This window comes from Ylistrum balloti, unplaced genomic scaffold (genome assembly GCF_031769215.1).
Source record: "Ylistrum balloti isolate Yb309-2 unplaced genomic scaffold, AGI_CSIRO_Ybal_v1 Utg370318, whole genome shotgun sequence".
Classification (NCBI taxonomy): domain Eukaryota; kingdom Metazoa; phylum Mollusca; class Bivalvia; order Pectinida; family Pectinidae; genus Ylistrum; species Ylistrum balloti.
The window spans coordinates 83860-103296 of NW_026782234.1; the positions used below are offsets into that span (position 1 = coordinate 83860).

The window sequence follows — 19437 nt, forward strand, 5'->3', positions numbered from 1 at the left end:
AAAGACTGTGGTCCCACCCTTCTCCTAAATTTGGGTTAAAGTCAAATCTTTTCCCAATGGTGTAAATTGTCCTGGTTTTAGTTTCTTTACATATCAATCGTCTTGATGTTAACAAGGAAAAGTCTTCCTGATCTTCCAATGGAACTCTTATTTTTTTCAAAGAGTCTGTTTTAGATGGCATTAGAGTTTCTTTCAGATGTGCCTGTAAGTTAAAAGGAAAATAAACATTCAGTTATTTTTTATATCTGAAGTGTACCTACATGGAAAAGATTCAAAGAGGTCATCTAAGTGTGACCATGTGACTGATGACAAACCAAATCTGATTTATATGTTTATTGTCTTAAGAGTAAACATAATCAGGCACCTAAATATGTAGCAATGTTCATCTATGAATTCCACTCATGGGAGCAGAAATATGCTTTTAAAAAGAAGGTGGCTTGACTGGCCTCAATAAAGAAATTCATAGTACAAATTAAGTAATATCTTTATCACTGAAACAATGTCATCTATGACAAATTATTTTCGTTACCAATATGTACATCATTGTTCATATTTCTTGCAGTAAATCCCCACTAATTCAAGCTAGTGATAGAGACTACTATATTAATACAAGTATATGAAGAAGATCCATTGGACAGTTCAGCAGCTGTTATTGTGTGTACACATTTTAGTAACATTTCAGCTACCATGACCTTGAACCTATGACCTTGACCTTCCATAGGCATCATCCTATGACCATGGTGTGGCATTATATAAATTATGAAATAAGTGCATTTTAGGGTTCTGCTGTTTTGTGTATAAAGTAACCATTTGGTAACATTTCAGTTACTGTGACCTTGACCATGGCTTTCACCTATGACCTTGACCTTCAATTTGGTAATATTTCTTTCGGGGAGGAACACAATCACAATATACCTCTAAACAGTCAGCTCAAAATTATGGTTTGTATACAGCCACAACATGTTGATATGATTTAAAACTAATCAGTGTAAAAATTGTTTGTAGCAATTTCAACCTTGACCTTCAATTATAACATTCAATAATAATGCTAAGTATCACAACATATCCATTTCATTCACTCGGACAGTCAGTTTTTGAAACAAATTTTCTGTCAGACTAGGGTCAGAAGTAAATTTGTATGGCTTAATTCATCTGTTTACCTACATGGAGTTGTTGATATATCAGTGGTTGGTCTTGACAGTCATGGATTTTGACCAATTCCTCTGGATTTTTCCATTCGTCATATTTTTTTACCATCCTGTTCAAATTGAAAAAATAAACACAAATAGATATTCATATATATATATATCACTGCGATCAATCATAAAAGCTTTTAATATTATAACAGCGCATATTTATTTCACGAACATGTCACAAGCCCCTTTCCAGTTTCATGTTGCCTCAGTATTTGATTGTGTTACAGTGCAACCTGTAAAGCCATAATGAAAAAAATATGAGATATGAACCCAATTCAATACTTTTAATGTTATTTGCCTTTATATTTAAGTCTGACAATCAGTCTGTACACTGCCATACATTAATTGTAAAATAATTGTAAACCTATAGTTTTTACATTTTATGTGAATTAAAAAGTGGCTGCGATTAGACATGAATGGTGAATTTAGACCAAATACACTACATTATGTTTATATGTTCATATATATATATATATATGCAGTGTAAACACAGATAAATACTAAGATGTGAGAAGGGCAACTTATACGACACAGTATGGTTATATTTATATACCATGCCTGCCTCACTTAATGTTCACCCATGTGAGGAAGGCCTTGTGTTCTGTCCCCTTGCTGAGACATACCAGGCCATCCTTATTAAATGATATTAGCTGTTAGGATGTTAAATTTGTTAATCAATATGATAAACCAAACCAATTGTATGATATAAATAAACATTGGCATGCAATAGTCATTTGTTTTTAAAAAAAAAACACCTATGGTATGTTGGCGTTCAGATGAATGACTTTTTTAATGCAGACAAAATTAATAACCAATGTAATGTATTTTCACTGCCTGTTCTGAACGTTCTGTAATAGTTACAGGATACAGTTCTGTCTTCCCTGACTTCCTTCCGTCTAGTCCGGCCAATTGGACATCTGCATAGTTTATTGCAAAAATAAAATAATAAATTACAATAAAAGTTAATACAATATTCGTTTAGGGGCCTCCAGTACATGTATAGTGTTCCGATTTAATAAAAATATCATTATTAACTAAAGTCACAATACATACAGAACAGCTACTAGAGCTAGGGGTTCACATTATGTTGTATCATGTAATTATAAGTTATGCTTATAAAGGTAACTAATTATAAGTCTACGTCAGTAGACTATCAACAGTTGTATCATATGGACTTGTCTACAATAATAGTAAATCAAAAACATTAATTTGAGGGTGGGGAATATTGTGCTTTTTTATATAATAACAATCAAGAACAACAACTCAATACAACTTCATTTTCGCGGAAGTGTTAATATTTCACGATATGGACATGGCTATGTGTTGACGGCGAAGTTTCGGTGGTCTGATTATATTTCGACTGACTTTGTACCCGTTAAAGAGTTAAGTTTGGCGTATTAGTAGGCATCAATGCTCAGGAACTTGATTTTGGACCTAAAATGTCAAAACTATTGTGTTCGGATAAAACTTTCTGCACGATAAAACCAGTCAGATTTAGGGACATATCTTATTCTTTTTTACATGTGCGATTTCCTCCTGCATCGGATACCCTTTTGCATTACTATAGATTGATTTAATTTGGCGCAATTAAATTTTAGCGTATGATCAGCTTGTTTAGCCCAACGATGAATAAGCGTAGTAATTTCAATACAATACGTCTACCTTATGTTGCATAGAAAAGGTGATACTTGTATTAGAAACTACTTCATATTAAGAACCAAGCTGTCTTATATGAATATATTCAGGGGAATGAGTTCATGTCACATAGGACCTGTTATCTATTGTAGAACAAGCATTGGCGCAAGGCTGAATCAGTATTGGTATCATAACCTAGTACACTCGTGGTAGAGGCCTTAGCTGTACACTACCTTTGTAATGAATTGATAAAAACATCAATATTAAATGTAAATGTAATCATTTTTCTCCAAAGTTGATTTTCTATGTTTTGTGAGATATTTCTGAATTTTGCGATTTCTTATATGTAGATTTTTCCTATCTGGCATTGCCAGTACTATGTTTGTTTCCAGATATACATCACGGACACTTATTTATATTTCATATTCTTTGAACCTGTTCCCCCTTTTAATAAGGCCTTTCTGTGTAATCTCGTGATTCATCATACAGTTTTGGAGTCGCCAATGACTCGTTTTGTAATATGAAACATGGAAATTTAAACAGATTACATATTCTATTAATATTCATTTCAAACCAAGACAGTTTTGCAGTAGAATATTAAGTCTTTAGAAACACTTGTCAGATTGAACTATTATAAATTAAAGAAAAACATTAAAAAAGCAATATTGTGCATGGTTGTTTTCTGAAATTCAGTTTCAAATATACGTAATTTTATTATTTGATAATTTTACGTAATTATAAGCAAGTATTGTTTTTGGTCAGTGTGTTGATTGCTTAATATGTTATTTCGTGTGGTTTGTGGTGTTAGTATGCTGGTAATTCATTATTCGTCTCTTTGAAGTCCCTGCTCTTCGCCCGTAGTTTTCATTGCTTCCTTACAATACTCGCTCATTAAGTACAATCCCTATGCATGAATACCTCAAAGAGGGATCTAAAAGTGCTAAAAAATTATCTTCAATGGAACAAGGGCGAAATCTAAACACAAAGATTTACACGGATATTCCTGAAAAAAGAAGGAGACTAAGACCAGGTGTTCCGAAAAGGTAAGCGTTTTACGTTTCATCGAAAACTGCCATGTAAAGCTTGGTCAATCCAATTAAGTAATGTCGCATTTTCAATAGAAAACATTTAGCAACAAAGGAACCCAATGCATACTAACTGGCATCGAACCATTGGGAACCAGACGACGAATATCGTAAACACTGGAGGTGGTGAAGCAGGATATATCAAGAAATGGAAAATTCACAAGAGAGAAATCGAGCTGTCCCTATTAGTAAGCGACCGAATTAGATTTCCAAGTGTAGAGGATAAATACGATAAACAAGGCTAATAAATCTCGTTATCTGAAGACATCGTCGTGATATCAAAACATGAACAACAATGATTTAACAGGGTCTTTTTGTCTAATTTTGATTGGTCCGAAGGGTTCTGACTATCCGCTATAGTTGCAGTAGAACCCCTTGGTAGATAGTCCTTTGGATAACCTTTTTGATGAGCTCTTCGATAGATGCAGATGCGGTTGAAAATGATCAAGTGATCTGAGAAATTAAAAGTTGCCCCGGGTAGATCAATAGCTGTACAGTGCTTTATTTTATCATTTAATATTACTCTCCTCAAATCAGTAAAAAAAATCACAGGTGAACACCACCTTTCAATACAGACCTGGAAATAAAGTATAGCCAAATAATACATTTCATACAGCTGTTTCGTGCTTCTAGGACTCGTCAGTGATGCTACATCATACAGCTGTTTCGTCCTTCTAGGACTCGTCGGTGATGCTACATCATACAGCTGTATCGTCCTTCTAGGACTCGTCGGTGATACTACATCATACAGCTGTATCGTCCTTCTAGGACTCGTCAGTGATGCTACATCATACAACTGTTTCGTCCTTCTAGGACTCGTCAGTGATGCTACATCATACAACTGTTTGTCCTTCTAGGACTCGTCAGTGATGCTACATCATACAGCTGTTTGTCCTTCTAGGACTCGTCAGTGATGCTACATCATACAGCTGTTTGTCCTTCTAGGACTCGTCAGTGATGCTACATCATACAACTGTTTGTCCTTCTAGGACTCGTCAGTGATGCTACATCATACAGCTGTTTGTCCTTCTAGGACTCGTCAGTGATGCTACATCACACAACTGTTTCGTCCTTATAGGACTCGTTAGTGATGCTACATCATACAGCTGTTTCGTCCTCCTAGGACTCGTCAGTGATGCTACATCATACAGCTGTTTGTCCTTCTAGGACTCGTCAGTGATGCTACATCATACAACTGTTTCGTCCTTATAGGACTCGTCAGTGATGCTACATCATACAGCTGTTTCGTCCTTCTAGGACTCGTCAGTGATGCTACATCATACAGCTGTTTGTCCTTCTAGGACTCGTCAGTAATGCTACATCATACAACTGTTTCGTCCTTATAGGACTCGTCAGTGATGCTACATCATACAGCTGTTTGTCCTTCTAGGACTCGTCAGTGATGCTACATCATACAGCTGTTTCGTCCTTCTAGGACTCGTCAGTGATGCTACATCATACAACTGTTTCGTCCTTAGAGGACTTTTCAGTGATGCTACAGCATACAGCTGTTTCGTCCTTCTAGGACTCGTCAGTGATGCTACATCATACAACTGTTTCGTCCTTATAGGACTCGTCAGTGATGCTACATCATACAACTGTTTCGTCCTTATAGGACTCGTCAGTGATGCTACATCATACAGCTGTTTCGTCCTTACAGGACTCGTCAGTGATGTTACATCATACAACAGTTTCGTCCTTATAGGACTCGTCAGTGATGCTACATCATACAACTGTTTCGTCATGTGAGGTTCCATTAAAGTAGAAGTGTTGAAAACCAGAAGATTGGCCGAAATTTTTTATATGTATTTGAGGTCTACCTCGGTAAGATAGACAACAGCGAACTAAGGAAAAGATTAGAAAGAGATAAGAAAGGAGGCATATGATAAATTTAACGACCGGGTTTAAATCAGATTTAACAACAATATTTCTAGCTACACGACATGATATCCCAAAAAAACCACTTCCCTACCTTGTTCGATCTTGTCGGTATGAGATGCACTACCTGCTGTTGCCGACCTTTTATCTGTCGTCTTACACATGTCGTCCAAGTATGTATTGTAGTCATAATTAATTTCAGCGATGGCACAGCCCTAGTTAAGATCTATAGATTGGTTTAGGATGGGATTGTGACATTACAATTCAAGAATGATTAGTGATTGGAATGTTAAATTCAAAACATGGTAACTTACATGAAAATTCTATAGAAAAAACATGGTTTTATATTAAAAAAAAAAACTAATGGTTTATATGACCAGTATAAAACGTTTGCAATGCTATGACGGATAATTCACGGCAGATTTATAGGTATGTCGTTAAAGTTGGCTCTAAAAGATCGCATTTATGAGCAAGACAACAATGTTCTTTGATAAAGACATGTTTTGTGGACGTGTTCTGTAAATATGACTTTTGTATTTATACATGTTTACACCTTGTCCAAGCTATTTTTCCGTCTTTACGAGAGGTTATCGACGTATGTAACAGATGTTACCGAAAGAGACACAGCATCACAAATATCTGTTAGCCTTAGTTTTCTGTTGATCGATTATATTATTGATATCTGGATTACAAATCTACTTACCTATGCTATGGAAGTCCGGAGTTGACGGTGGTAATGGGTATATTAAGACGTCAGAGATAAGTGATATTGTGTGACGTCAAAGCTATGAGAGATGTATGGCGTAATGTCAGAGGTCATATAGAAGGCGTTATGTTAGAGGCATTGTAAGCTAAGTTAGATATGTGATATCATGACGCCAGATGTATGTAGGATAAGGTGACGTGAGGAGAATGACCTGATATAAATAAAGTATCAGCAATATAGTTACATCAGAGTTATTTGTCCAGAGGTATGTAGGATAAGGTGACGTGAGAATGACCTGATATATATAAAGTATCAGCGATATAGTTACATCAGAGTTATTTGTCCAGAGGTATGTAGGATAAGGTGACGTGAGGAGAATGACCTGATATATATAAAGTATCAGCGATATAGTTACATCAGAGTTATTTGTCTAATAGATTATATATATATAAAGTATCGGATATAGTTACATCAGATATTGTAAGGTGATTATAACTGGATATTGTGATCAGAGTTATTTGAGAGATGTAGGGACTTATGTCAGTAAGGATGACGCACAATCAAAGAATATACTGTGATATATAATGACGTCTGAGGTTTGAGAAATGTTGGAAGCATAAAGATGACAAGATACCAGTGGTATCAGGATACAATTATGTCAGAGCAGATATTATGACAACAGAGGAATTAGGATATTGTGATTTCGACAGTAGTATATTATGACGTGAGAGGAGTGTGTAATATCAGGGGTTATGATAACTTTGCGTCTGACGTAGCAGAAAGTGTACTATGTTGATATGATGCACAATGTTTATGTACTTCATTATCCAAAACCTTAACATAAAAAACTAAACAAAGAAATAAAGTTAAGCTCTATTACGTCGTGTAATGTAACAGCCTGAGTATTGTTGTATGTCACTAGCTGTACACCATCCAATGCTCGTCGGGTATATATAAACATCTTATCATAGGCTACACCTCTCTGCTTTATTCAGGAAAGAAAGGAATCGCCGATAGATTATTGCTGGTAGACATTATGTATGGCAAATTCTTTTATTCTTTATCATTTCCAAGCGCAAGGTCAGTGATCTTATTGGGCTATCGTACACCACGTGTCGGGTGTGCTCAACATGTTAACATGTTAACATAAAGCTCTTGACGGCAGATTTAGTGTCTGGACTGTATCATGGTTTAGAGGGTGAAGTTGGCTCTGCTGTAAATATAAATTAATGTGATTACAAAAAGGACCTATTTCAAACGGGTATGGTTGTTATATAAAACAAAGTCAACATGGCGACATCATTTCTACAAGTTTGGTGCGTATTTCTGTTGATCTGTGTAACATTTTCGTCGTCAACATCATTGACAGCTTACAGACTGTTTCAGAAAGTAACAGATAGTATTGATAATGACCTCACGGAGGACACATCAAACGTCTCCTCGTCTACCAATTACTATCTGAACAGTACAACGTCATCATCCACGTTACCAACAACTTCATTTGTCACGTCTTCAACTACAACAAAGAGTGTCAATTCAACTTCAAATTCCTCCATTTCTAGATCATCGACCTCCACCTTATCATCGACAACACCATGGGTAACTACTACTGATGATCCAAAATGTCAATCAAACCAAGCACTTGATACAGTTTGTACTGTACCGGAAGCTTTAATTGGTGAAGATTTCTGGGACGTGTACTACGTCATGTTTTCAGATGACGTCATCCGAGCACTATTGTTCCAATGTTCAAGCGGGCATTGGTGTCTGAAAGATAGATATGATTTCTGGGATGCTCTGATGATGGAGAGAGCAGAAATGGTACGAGAATCTAAACTATTCAATGCTGTCTGTGAAATGGAAACCCTCGCATGTCTTCACCTTTACATAGGAAACTATACAGAATGCGAACTGTATCCAGTAAGTATTTACAGAAAATTTACTTATATAAGTAGTGTTTCTACTTAATTTGGAGTTACAAAAATCCAAATAATAGTTGACAAATGGCATCTGCTGTCTTAGGACTGACAAACGAACACGTACTGGTTGACAAGGATTATTTCCTTTTTTAGGGTTACAAACATCAACGTACTGGTTGACAAATGTCATATCCTTTATTAGGGTTACAAACATCAACGTACTGGTTGACAAATGTCATATCCTTTATTAGGGTTACAAACATCAACGTACTGGTTGACAAATGTCATATCCTTTATTAGAGTTACAAACATCAACGTACTGGTTGACAAATGTCATATCCTTTTTTAGGGTTACAAACATCAACGTACTGGTTGACAAATGTCATATCCTTTATTAGGGTTACAAACATCAACGTACTGGTTGACAAATGTCATATCCTTTTTTAGGGTTACAAACATCAACGTACTGGTTGACAAATGTCATATCCTTTATTAGGGTTACAAACATCAACGTACTGGTTGACAAATGTCATATCCTTTTGACAAATGTCATATCCTTTATTAGGGTTACAAACATCAACGTACTGGTTGACAAATGTCATATCCTTTTTTAGGGTTACAAACATCAACGTACTGGTTGACAAATGTCATATCCTTTTTTAGGGGTTACAAACATCCACTTACTGGTTGACAAGGATTATTTCCTTAATTAGGGGTTACAAACATCCTCATCCTTGTCTTATTGTCATAAAATTGAATGTAGTACTGTATATTATTTACTTGATTACTATTGTGACTAAATGATAAATATTTATGCAGAATTTAAGATTAGTGTTACGGTGAAATGTGTTGAGGATATTTGAAATGGTACTAGACTGGATACACTTTTGTTGCAGTTTAATAATGCGAACAAAAACTACTCAAGTTTGAGGAGGATATAACGAAAACAACATTTGACTACTGCCAGATAACGCTATACATTATTACTGTAAAGAAATAAAAAAAAATGAAGTTACAATAAAGCTTGGTTTAAGCTAGGTATATGAAGTTACCGTTCAGCAGAAGTACCGCGATAGGGAATATTTTAATTATTCATATAGTCACTGCAAGCAGTTGTTATATGATAGTGTTATGGGGGGTGCGTTTGTGGTATTATTGCGGAGAATGTCCAGTTGTGCTGTCGGACAAACACGGTTGATATTGGGAGCTGAATAATACAAAATTGAAAACATGTATCGAAATCCACAAAGCAAGAACTGTAACTGTAACAAACAAAAAAACTCATTTAATCAAAGTCTCGTGGATAAGTCAGCACAGAAGACCAAATGTGCAGTAAAGGAAAACACCGCTTCGTCGCTATTTTGAAGTTCTCAAAAACAGAATTGGGAAAGTAACACCGACCGGAAATAACAATGAATATGACGAACTGTTGATCGTGATGATTTAAATATTAGAACATCAGTTCTTATTTTGTAGCGGATGGTATTAACCTTGCAGTCAATCAACCTACTATGCCAACTTAAACAGGAAGTGACCACAGCCCCTGAGTGTTTGCAGCACGTGATTGCCTTACTTCATGTGACCATTGTCGACATTTTACGAGATCAGAATCAAAAAGAGGTGAAGGTTATTTCTCCACATAAATTAAATGAACGCTCAAGAATTCACTTCGTAATCCATTGCTTTTGTTGCATCCACAGGTCACATCAAAATTAGAATTTGCCACCTATATTGTCATCCATTCGAATTTCTGAATTGAATCATATTTTACTTCGCACTCCATATTTTAATTTCTGGAACTAGTGTTGCATTTGAATGAATACAAATGCATAAATTTGTTGAAACATTCAGTCTGACAATTTTGGTGTTATACAATATACATTTATCTGAATGACATACGACGAAGATGAAATTCATCGACCTTGACCACTAAATGTTTCAACATACTCATGTAATTTTACAGCAAAATGCAGTTGATGATTTGATGGAGGACAGCTGTAAATCACCGGAATCTCAGGTAGGATATTTATAGAATCATCAGTAACAGATGGGATATTTGTAGAAACATCAGTCACAATTGGATATTGATAGAATCTTCAGTCACAGCTAGGATATTTATAGAATCATAAGTCACAGATGGGATATTGATAGAATCATCAGTCACAGATGGGATATTTATAGAATCATCAGTCACAGATGGGATATTTGTAGAAACATCAGTCACAGATGGGATATTGATAGAATCATCAGTCACAGCTGGGATATTGATAGAATCATCAGACACAGTTGGGATATTTATAAAATCATCAGTCACAGCTGGGATATTTGTAAAATCATCAGTCACAGTTGGGATGTTGATAGAATCATCAGTCACAGTTTGGATGTTGATAGAATCATCGGTCATAGTTGGGATATTTATAGAATCATTAGTCACTGTTGGGATATTTATAGAATCATCAGTCACAGTTGGGATATTTATAGAATCCTCAAACACAGCACAGTTGGGATATTTATGGGATATATTCAGACACAGGTGGGATATTTACAGAATCATCAGACACTGCTGGAATATTTGTAGAATCATCAAACACATTTGGATATCTATAGAATCATAAGACACAGCTGGGATGTTTATAGAATAATCAGTCACAGTTGGGATAATTATAGAATCATCAGTCACAGTTGGGATATTTATAGAATCATCAGTCACAGCTGGGATATTGATAGAATCTTCAGACACAGCTAGGATATTTATAGAATCATCAGTCACAGATGGGATATTTGTAGAATCATCAGTCACAGCTGGGATATTTGTAAAATCATCAGTCACAGTTGGGTTATTTGTAGAATCATCAGTTGGGATGTTGATAGAATCATCAGTCACAGTTGGGATATTTGTAAAATCATCAGTCACAGTTGGGATATTTGTAGAATCATCATCAGTAGAATCACAGTTGGGATATTGATAGAATCATCAGTCACAGTTGGGATATTTATAGAATCATCAGTCACAGTTGGGATGTTGATAGAATCATCAGTCACAGTTGGGATATTTATAGAATCATCAGTCACAGTTGGGATATTTATAGAAGCATCAGTCACAGCTGGGATATTTGTAAAATCATCAGTCACAGTTGGGATATTTGTAAAATCATCAGTCACAACTGGGATATTTGTAGAATCATCAGTCACAGCTGGGATATTTACAGAATCATCAGTCACAGTTGGGATATTGATAGAATCATCAGTCACAGTTGGGATGTTGATAGAATCATCAGTCACAGTTTGGATATTTACAGAATCATCGGTCATAGTTGGGATATTTATAGAATCATCAGTCACAGTTGGGATGTTGATAGAATCATCAGTCACAGTTGGGATATTTATAGAATCATCAGTCACAGCTGGGATATTTGTAAAATCTTCAGTCACAGATGGGTTATTTGTAGAATCATCATTCACAGCTGGGATATTTGTAGAATCATCATTCACAGCTGGGATATTTGTAGAATCATCAGACACAGCTGGGATATTTATAGAATCATCAGTCACAGTTGGGATATTTGATATTTGTATAAATCATCAGTCACAGCTGGGATATTTATAGAATCATCATATTTGTAAAATCATCAGTCACAGCTGGGATATTTGTAGAATCATCAGACAAAGCTGGAATATTTATAGAATCATCATTCACAGCTGGGATATTTGTAGAATCATCAGTCACAGATATTTGGGATAGTTGGGATATTTATAGAATTGTAGAATCATCATCAGTCACAGTTGGGATATTTACAGAATCATCAGTCACAGTTGGGATATTTATAGAATCATCAGTCACAGTTGGGATGTTGATAGAATCATCAGTCACACTTGGGATATTTATAGAATCATCAGTCACAGTTGGGATATTTATAGAATCATCAGTCACAGTTGGGATATTTATAGATATTTATAGAATCATCAGTCACAGCTTGGATATTGATAGAATCTTCAGACACAGCTAGGATATTTATAGAATCATCAGTCACAGTTGGGATGTTGATAAATCATCAGTCACAGTTGGGATATTTACAGAATCATCAGTCACAGTTGGGATATTGATAGAATCATCAGTCACAGTTGGGATGTTGATAGAATCATCAGTCACAGTTGGGATATTTATAGAATCATCAGTCACAGTTGGGATGTTGATAGAATCATCACAGTTGGGATATTTATAGAATCATCAGTCACAGTTGGGATATTTATAGAATCATCAGTCACAGTTGGGATATTTATAGAATCATCAGTCACAGATGGGATATTTGTAGAATCATCAGTAACAGTTGAGATATTTTGTAAAATCATCAAAGTTGAGATATTTTGTAAAATCATCAGACACAGCCGGGATATTTGTAGAATCATCAGTCACAGCTGGGATATTTGTAGAATCATCAGTCACAGTTGGGATATTTACAGAATCATCAGTCACAGTTGGGATATTTATAGAATCATCAGTCACAGTTGGGATGTTGATAGAATCATCAGTCACAGTTGGGATATTTATAGAATCCTCAAACACAGCCGGGATATTTGTAGAATCATCAATCTCAGCTGGGATATTTGTAAAATCATTTGGGATATTTGTAGAATCATCAGTCACAGCTGGGATAGAATCATTCACAGTTGGGATATTTATAGAATCATCAGTCACAGTTGGGATATTTGTATAGAATCATCAGTCACAGTTGGGATATTTATAGAATCATCAGTCACAGTTGGGATATAGAATTATTTATAGAATCATCAGTCACAGTTGGGATATTTATAGAATCATCAGTCACAGTTGGGATATTTACAGAATCATCAGTCACAGTTGGGATATTGATAGAATCATCAGTCACAGGTGGGATATTTACAGAATCATCAGACACTGCTGGAATATTTGTAGAATCATCAAACACATTTGGATATCTATAGAATCATCAGTTGGGATATTTATAGAATCATCAGTCACAGCTGGGATATTTATAGAATCATCAGTCACAGTTGGGATATTTATAGAATCATCAGTCACAGTTGGGATATTTGTAGAATCATCAGTCACAGTTGGGATATTTGTAAAATCATCAGTCACAGCTGGGTTATTTGTAAAATCATCAGTCACAGTTGGGATATTTGTAGAATCATCAGTCACAGCTGGGATATTTTGAATCATCAGTCATAGAATCATCAATCATCAGCTGGGATATTGATAGAATCATCAGACACAGCTGGGATATTTATAGAATCATCAGTCACGACTGGGATATTTGTAGAAGCATCAATCACAGCTGGGATATTTGTAAAATCATCAGTCACAGCTGGGTTATTTGTAAAATCATCAGTCACAGTTGGGATATTTATAGAATCATCAGTCACAGCTGGGATATTTATAGAATCATCAGTCACAGTTGGGATATTTATAGAATCATCAGTCACAGTTGGGATATTTATAGAATCATCAGTCACAGTTGGGATATTTATAGAATCATCAATCACAGATGGGATATTTATAAAATCATCATTTACAGTTGGGATATTGATAGAATCATCAATCACAGATGGGATATTTATAGAATCATCATTTACAGTTGCGATATTGATAAAATCATCAATCACAGATGGGATATTTATAAAATCATCATTTACAGTTGGGATATTGATAGAATCATCAATCACAGATGGGATATTTATAAAATCATCATTTACAGTTGGGATATTGATAGAATCAACAATCACAGCTGGGATATTTGTAGAATCATCAATCACAGCTGGGATATTTGTAGAAGCATCAATCACAGCTGGGATATTTGTAAAATCATCAGTCATAGTTGGGATATTTATAGAATCATCAGTCACAGTTGGGATGTTGATAGAATCATCAGTCACAGCTGGGATATTTGTAGAATCATCAATCACAGCTGGGATATTTGTAAAATCATCAGTCACAGCTGGGATATTTACAGAATCATCAGTCACAGTTGGGATATTTATAGAATCATCAGTCACAGCTGGGATATTTGTAGAATCATCAGTCACAGCTGGGATATTTGTAAAATCATCAGTCACAGTTGGGATGTTGATAGAATCATCAGTCACAGTTGGGATATTTGTAAAATCATCAGTCACAGTTGGGATATTTACAGAATCATCAGTCACAGTTGGGATATCAATATAATCAATAGTCACATCTGGGATATTTATAGAATCATCAATCACAGCTGGGATATTTGTAGAATCGTCAGTCACAGTTGGGATATTTCACAGCTGGGATATAGAATCATCAGTCACAGTTGGGATGTTGATAGAATCATCAGTCACAGTTGGGATATTTATAGAATCATCAGTCACAGTTGGGATATTTATAGAATCATCAGTCACAGCTGGGATATTTATAGAATCATCAGTCACAGTTGGGATATTTATAGAATCATCAGTCACAGATGGGATATTTGGGATATTGGGATATAGAATCATCAGTCACAGTTGGGATATTTATAGAATCATCAGTCACAGTTGGGATATTTATAGAATCATCAGTCACAGTTGGGATATTTATAGAATCATCAGTCACAGATGGGATATTTATAAAATCATCACAGTTGGGATATTTTACATTTATAAAATTCATTTCACAGCTGGGTTATTTGTAAAATCATCAGTCACAGTTGGGTTATTTATAGAATCATCAGTCACAGGTGGGATATTTGTAGAATCATCAGTCACAGCTGGGATATTTACAGAATCATCAGTCACAGATGGGTTATTTGTAGAATCATCAGTCACAGTTGGGATATTTGTAGAATCATCAGACACAGCCGGGATATTTACAGAATCATCAATCTCAGCTGGGATATTTGTAAAATCATCAGTCACAACTGGGATATTTGTAGAAGCATCAATCACAGCTGGGATATTTACAGAATCATCAGTCACAGTTGGGATATTTATGGAATCATCAGTCACAGTTGGGATATTTATAGAATCATCAGTCACAGTTGGGATGTTGATAGAATCATCAGTCACACTTGGGATATTTATAGAATCATCAGTCACAGTTGGGATATTTATAGAATCATCAGTCTCAGTTGGGATATTGATAGAATCATCAATCTCAGCTGGGATATTTGTAAAATCATCATTTACAGTTGGGATATTGATAGAATCATCAGACAAAGCTGAGATATTTGTAGAATAATCAGTCACAGCTGGGATATTTGTAAAACCTCAGTCACAGTTGAGATATTGATAGAATCATAAACACAGCCGGGATATTTGTAGAATCATCAATCTCAGCTGGGATATTTGTAAAATCATCAGTCACAGTTGGGATATTGATAGAATCATCAGACACAGCTGGGATATTTATAGAATCATCAGTCACGACTGGGATATTTGTAAAATCATAAGTCACAGCTTCGATATTGATAGAATCATCAGACACAGCTGGGATATTTATAGAAGCATCAGTCACCGCCAAGATATTTATAGAATCAACAATCACAGCTTGGATATTTGTAGAATCATCAATCACAGCTGGGATATTTGTAAAATCATTAGTCACTGTTGGATATTTACAGAATCATCAGTCACAGTTGGGATATCAATATAATCAATAGTCACATCTGGGATATTTGTAAAATCATCATTTACAGTTGGGATATTGATAGAATCATCAGTCACAGTTGGATATTTATAGAATTATCAATCACCGTTGGGATATTTATAGAATCATCAGTCACGATTGGATATTTATAGAATCATAAGTCACAGCTGGGATATTTATAGAATCATCAGACACAGCTGGGATATTTATAGAATCATCAGTCACAGCTGGGATATTTGTAAAACCATCAGTCTCAGTTGGATATATATAGAATTATCAGTCACAGTTGGGATATTTATAGAATCATCAGACAGAGTTGGGATATTTATAGAATCATCAAACACAGCTGGGATATTTATAGAATCATCAGACAGCTGGGATATTTGTAAAATCATCAGTCACAGTTGGGATATCTGTAGAATTATCAGTCTCAGTTGGGTTATTGATAGAATGACCAGGATCCCCGGTAGGTTATTTATTGAATCATCAGTGTTAAGCATAAGATAATGAATGAGTGTTTTATTTAAATGATTATAATGATAAGTATTTAACATTTGTATACTGATTTCCTGAACCCTGTGCATCTGATATGTGATATAGTCTGTTTTTTTTTTGTCCGTACAGATAACACGTTCATTTCTTTGCCTGGAACACAAGTGCCAAAAGAGTGTTCCCGTTTTAACAAGGTCAGAAATAGTTCATACAAGAAGTGGTATTTGAATTTTTTTATAAAAAATCTAGTTTAATATTCTTTTGACATATAATCCAAATGCACATTGGTAAGATATGTCAAATCACCTTAACAGGTTAAATATGTTAAAACCACTTTATAGGTAAAATATGTAAGTTCACCTTAATAGGTAAATTATGTCAGTACACTTCAACAGTTAAAATATGTCAGTACACTTCAACAGGTAAAATATGTCAGTACACTTCAACAGGTAAAATATGTCAGTACACTTCAACAGGTAAAATATGTCAGTACACTTCAACAGTTAAAATATGTCAGTACACTTCAACAGGTAAAATATGTCAGTACACTTCATCAGGTAAAATATGTCAGTACACTTCCACAGGTAAAATATGTCAGTACACTTCAACAGGTAAAATATGTCAGTACACTTCAACAGTTAAAATATATCAGTACACTTCAACAGGTAAAATATGTCAGTACACTTCCACAGGTAAAATATGTCAGTACACTTCAACAGGTAAAATATGCCAGTACACTTCAACAGGTAAAATATGTCAGTACACTTCAACAGGTAAAATATGTCAGTACACTTCAACAGTTAAAATATGTCAGTACACTTCAACAGGTAAAATATGTCAGTACACTTCATCAGGTAAAATATGTCAGTACACTTCCACAGGTAAAATATGTCAGTACACTTCAACAGGTAAAATATGTCAGTACACTTCAACAGTTAAAATATATCAGTACACTTCAACAGGTAAAATATGTCAGTACACTTCCACAGGTAAAATATGTCAGTACACTTCAACAGGTAAAATATGCCAGTACACTTCAACAGGTAAAATATGTCAGTACACTTCAACAGGTAAAATATGCCAGTACACTTCCACAGGTAAAATATGTCAGTACACTTCAACAGGTAAAATATGCCAGTACACTTCAACAGGTAAAATATGTCAGTACACTTCAACAGGTAAAATATGCCAGTACACTTCAACAGGTAAAATATGTCAGTTTATCTCAATAGGTAAAATATATTAGTAGATGTTACTATGTAAAATATGGTAGTACATATGAATAGATAAACTATGTTAGTAAATTTTAATTGGTAAAATATGTTCGTACACCTTAATAGGAAAAGTTTTGAGATTTGTGCACTTTCATATTTTTTCTTTATATTTATTCTTACCAATTATGATATTTCTCAGACGAATATTAGGCTACACAGTTAAGGATCAGCACTTACTAGTCTGAGAAGGAAGAAACGCTTGTGAGAGGCACATTCATTCATGGCTCTTCTTATCTATATCTGTATAGAAATAGTTATTGTGTTTTGTACAATATTATCGCCACCAGTTGCTGACATTAGTAAGTTCATCGTTTTAGTTTCGCACCATGGTCATGGTTTATTGAAGATATATCCAAAATATCGGAGCAGTGTGGATATACGAATGACATATGCAATGACGACACAAACTTTACAGACACGACACTCGCGCAAGCATCCAGCATTTCGTCATCAACATCCACGGGGGCGTGGCTTGGCTTGGGCCACGTGACAGGCGCTAGGCCCTTTGATCCTGAGGAGGAGGGGTCAGGATTGGAACCCACGGTATGTCAATTACTAATGTTGCCCAGCAATAGTTATTACTGAGGATACAAATTACACACAGGTAATCTTAGGAAGTTATCCCATATTTCTGAGGGGTTAATATATTGTCTGAAAAATACACAAATACAAAGAAAATAAAACAGAAAATGAAAACTATAAATATTTCATAATTTCCATCTGACAACAAAACAAAACAAACAAACCAATTAACAAGCCTTTAGAGTACTCGTATATTAACTTTCTTTCCTGTTTTGTCAAACAATCATACTGATTTACATACCTGTTTGTACATTTGCATGTTTTTGTCTTCCTGATACAGTTTTTTTACTCTTGTGACACATTGTAATGTATACGACTTACATTCGTATTTTTGTCTTAATTCGGACTTGTTGTAGTGTATATAACTTACAAATGTACGTTTGTGTCTTTCTGACTTCTTGTAGTGTCTATAATTTTCAGTTGTCCTTTTTGTTTAAAAACGATTAAATCTTTTGTTTAGACCTTATTTATTAACCTATACTTGGTTGTTAATATGAATTATTTCAGCAAGAAGAGGAAGACGAAAGTGAGTACGCATATGACGCAAACATGCTACTAGGCATGGCCGTGACGTCACTGATTCTCCTCTCGATAATGGTAATCGGTTTCTTTATCTGGTGGCGAAACCTACAACGTGACCATGTGGTAAAGGCAGGTTATACACAGCTGAAATGTGATGAGGTTTGATGGAGATCAGCTTATATATTTCAATTAACTTTTTCGATCATAGTTGACAAGCCAGGATACATTCCAAAGAGACAAACACAATCCATCTCTGACAGTTGAAAGTCATGCGAAGCTTATCCTTCTTATTACAAACCAAATGCCAGAGGAACACCAAAACTTAGGAATGTGTGGTCTCCTTGTTAGCAGTGCCAACTCTATGAAGCAATGTTTCTGTCAAAATTACTAAAACGGTTGTTTGGTGTGAATAATCTAAATACTCTCAGTTCTATCAAAAAACGAGATGAGAAATATTTATGAAAGTCATGAAATGAACTCTAAAAATATCATTACTATAATTCAAACCCAGACAGATG

The 19437-nt window shown here is 35.1% G+C and overlaps 1 protein-coding gene across 1 annotated transcript; it reads left to right on the top strand.

The window, feature by feature from the left end:
* Nucleotides 1-7790: 7790 nt before the first annotated feature.
* LOC132553323 (uncharacterized) lies at nt 7791-19084 on the top strand. The gene is made up of 6 exons (XM_060217558.1): nt 7791-8420; nt 9896-10039; nt 10383-10436; nt 16674-16735; nt 18133-18358; nt 18905-19084. Exons 1-6 carry the CDS (start codon nt 7791-7793, stop codon nt 19082-19084), a joined length of 1296 nt encoding a protein of 431 aa, XP_060073541.1.
* The last annotated feature ends 353 nt before the right edge of the window (nt 19085-19437 follow it).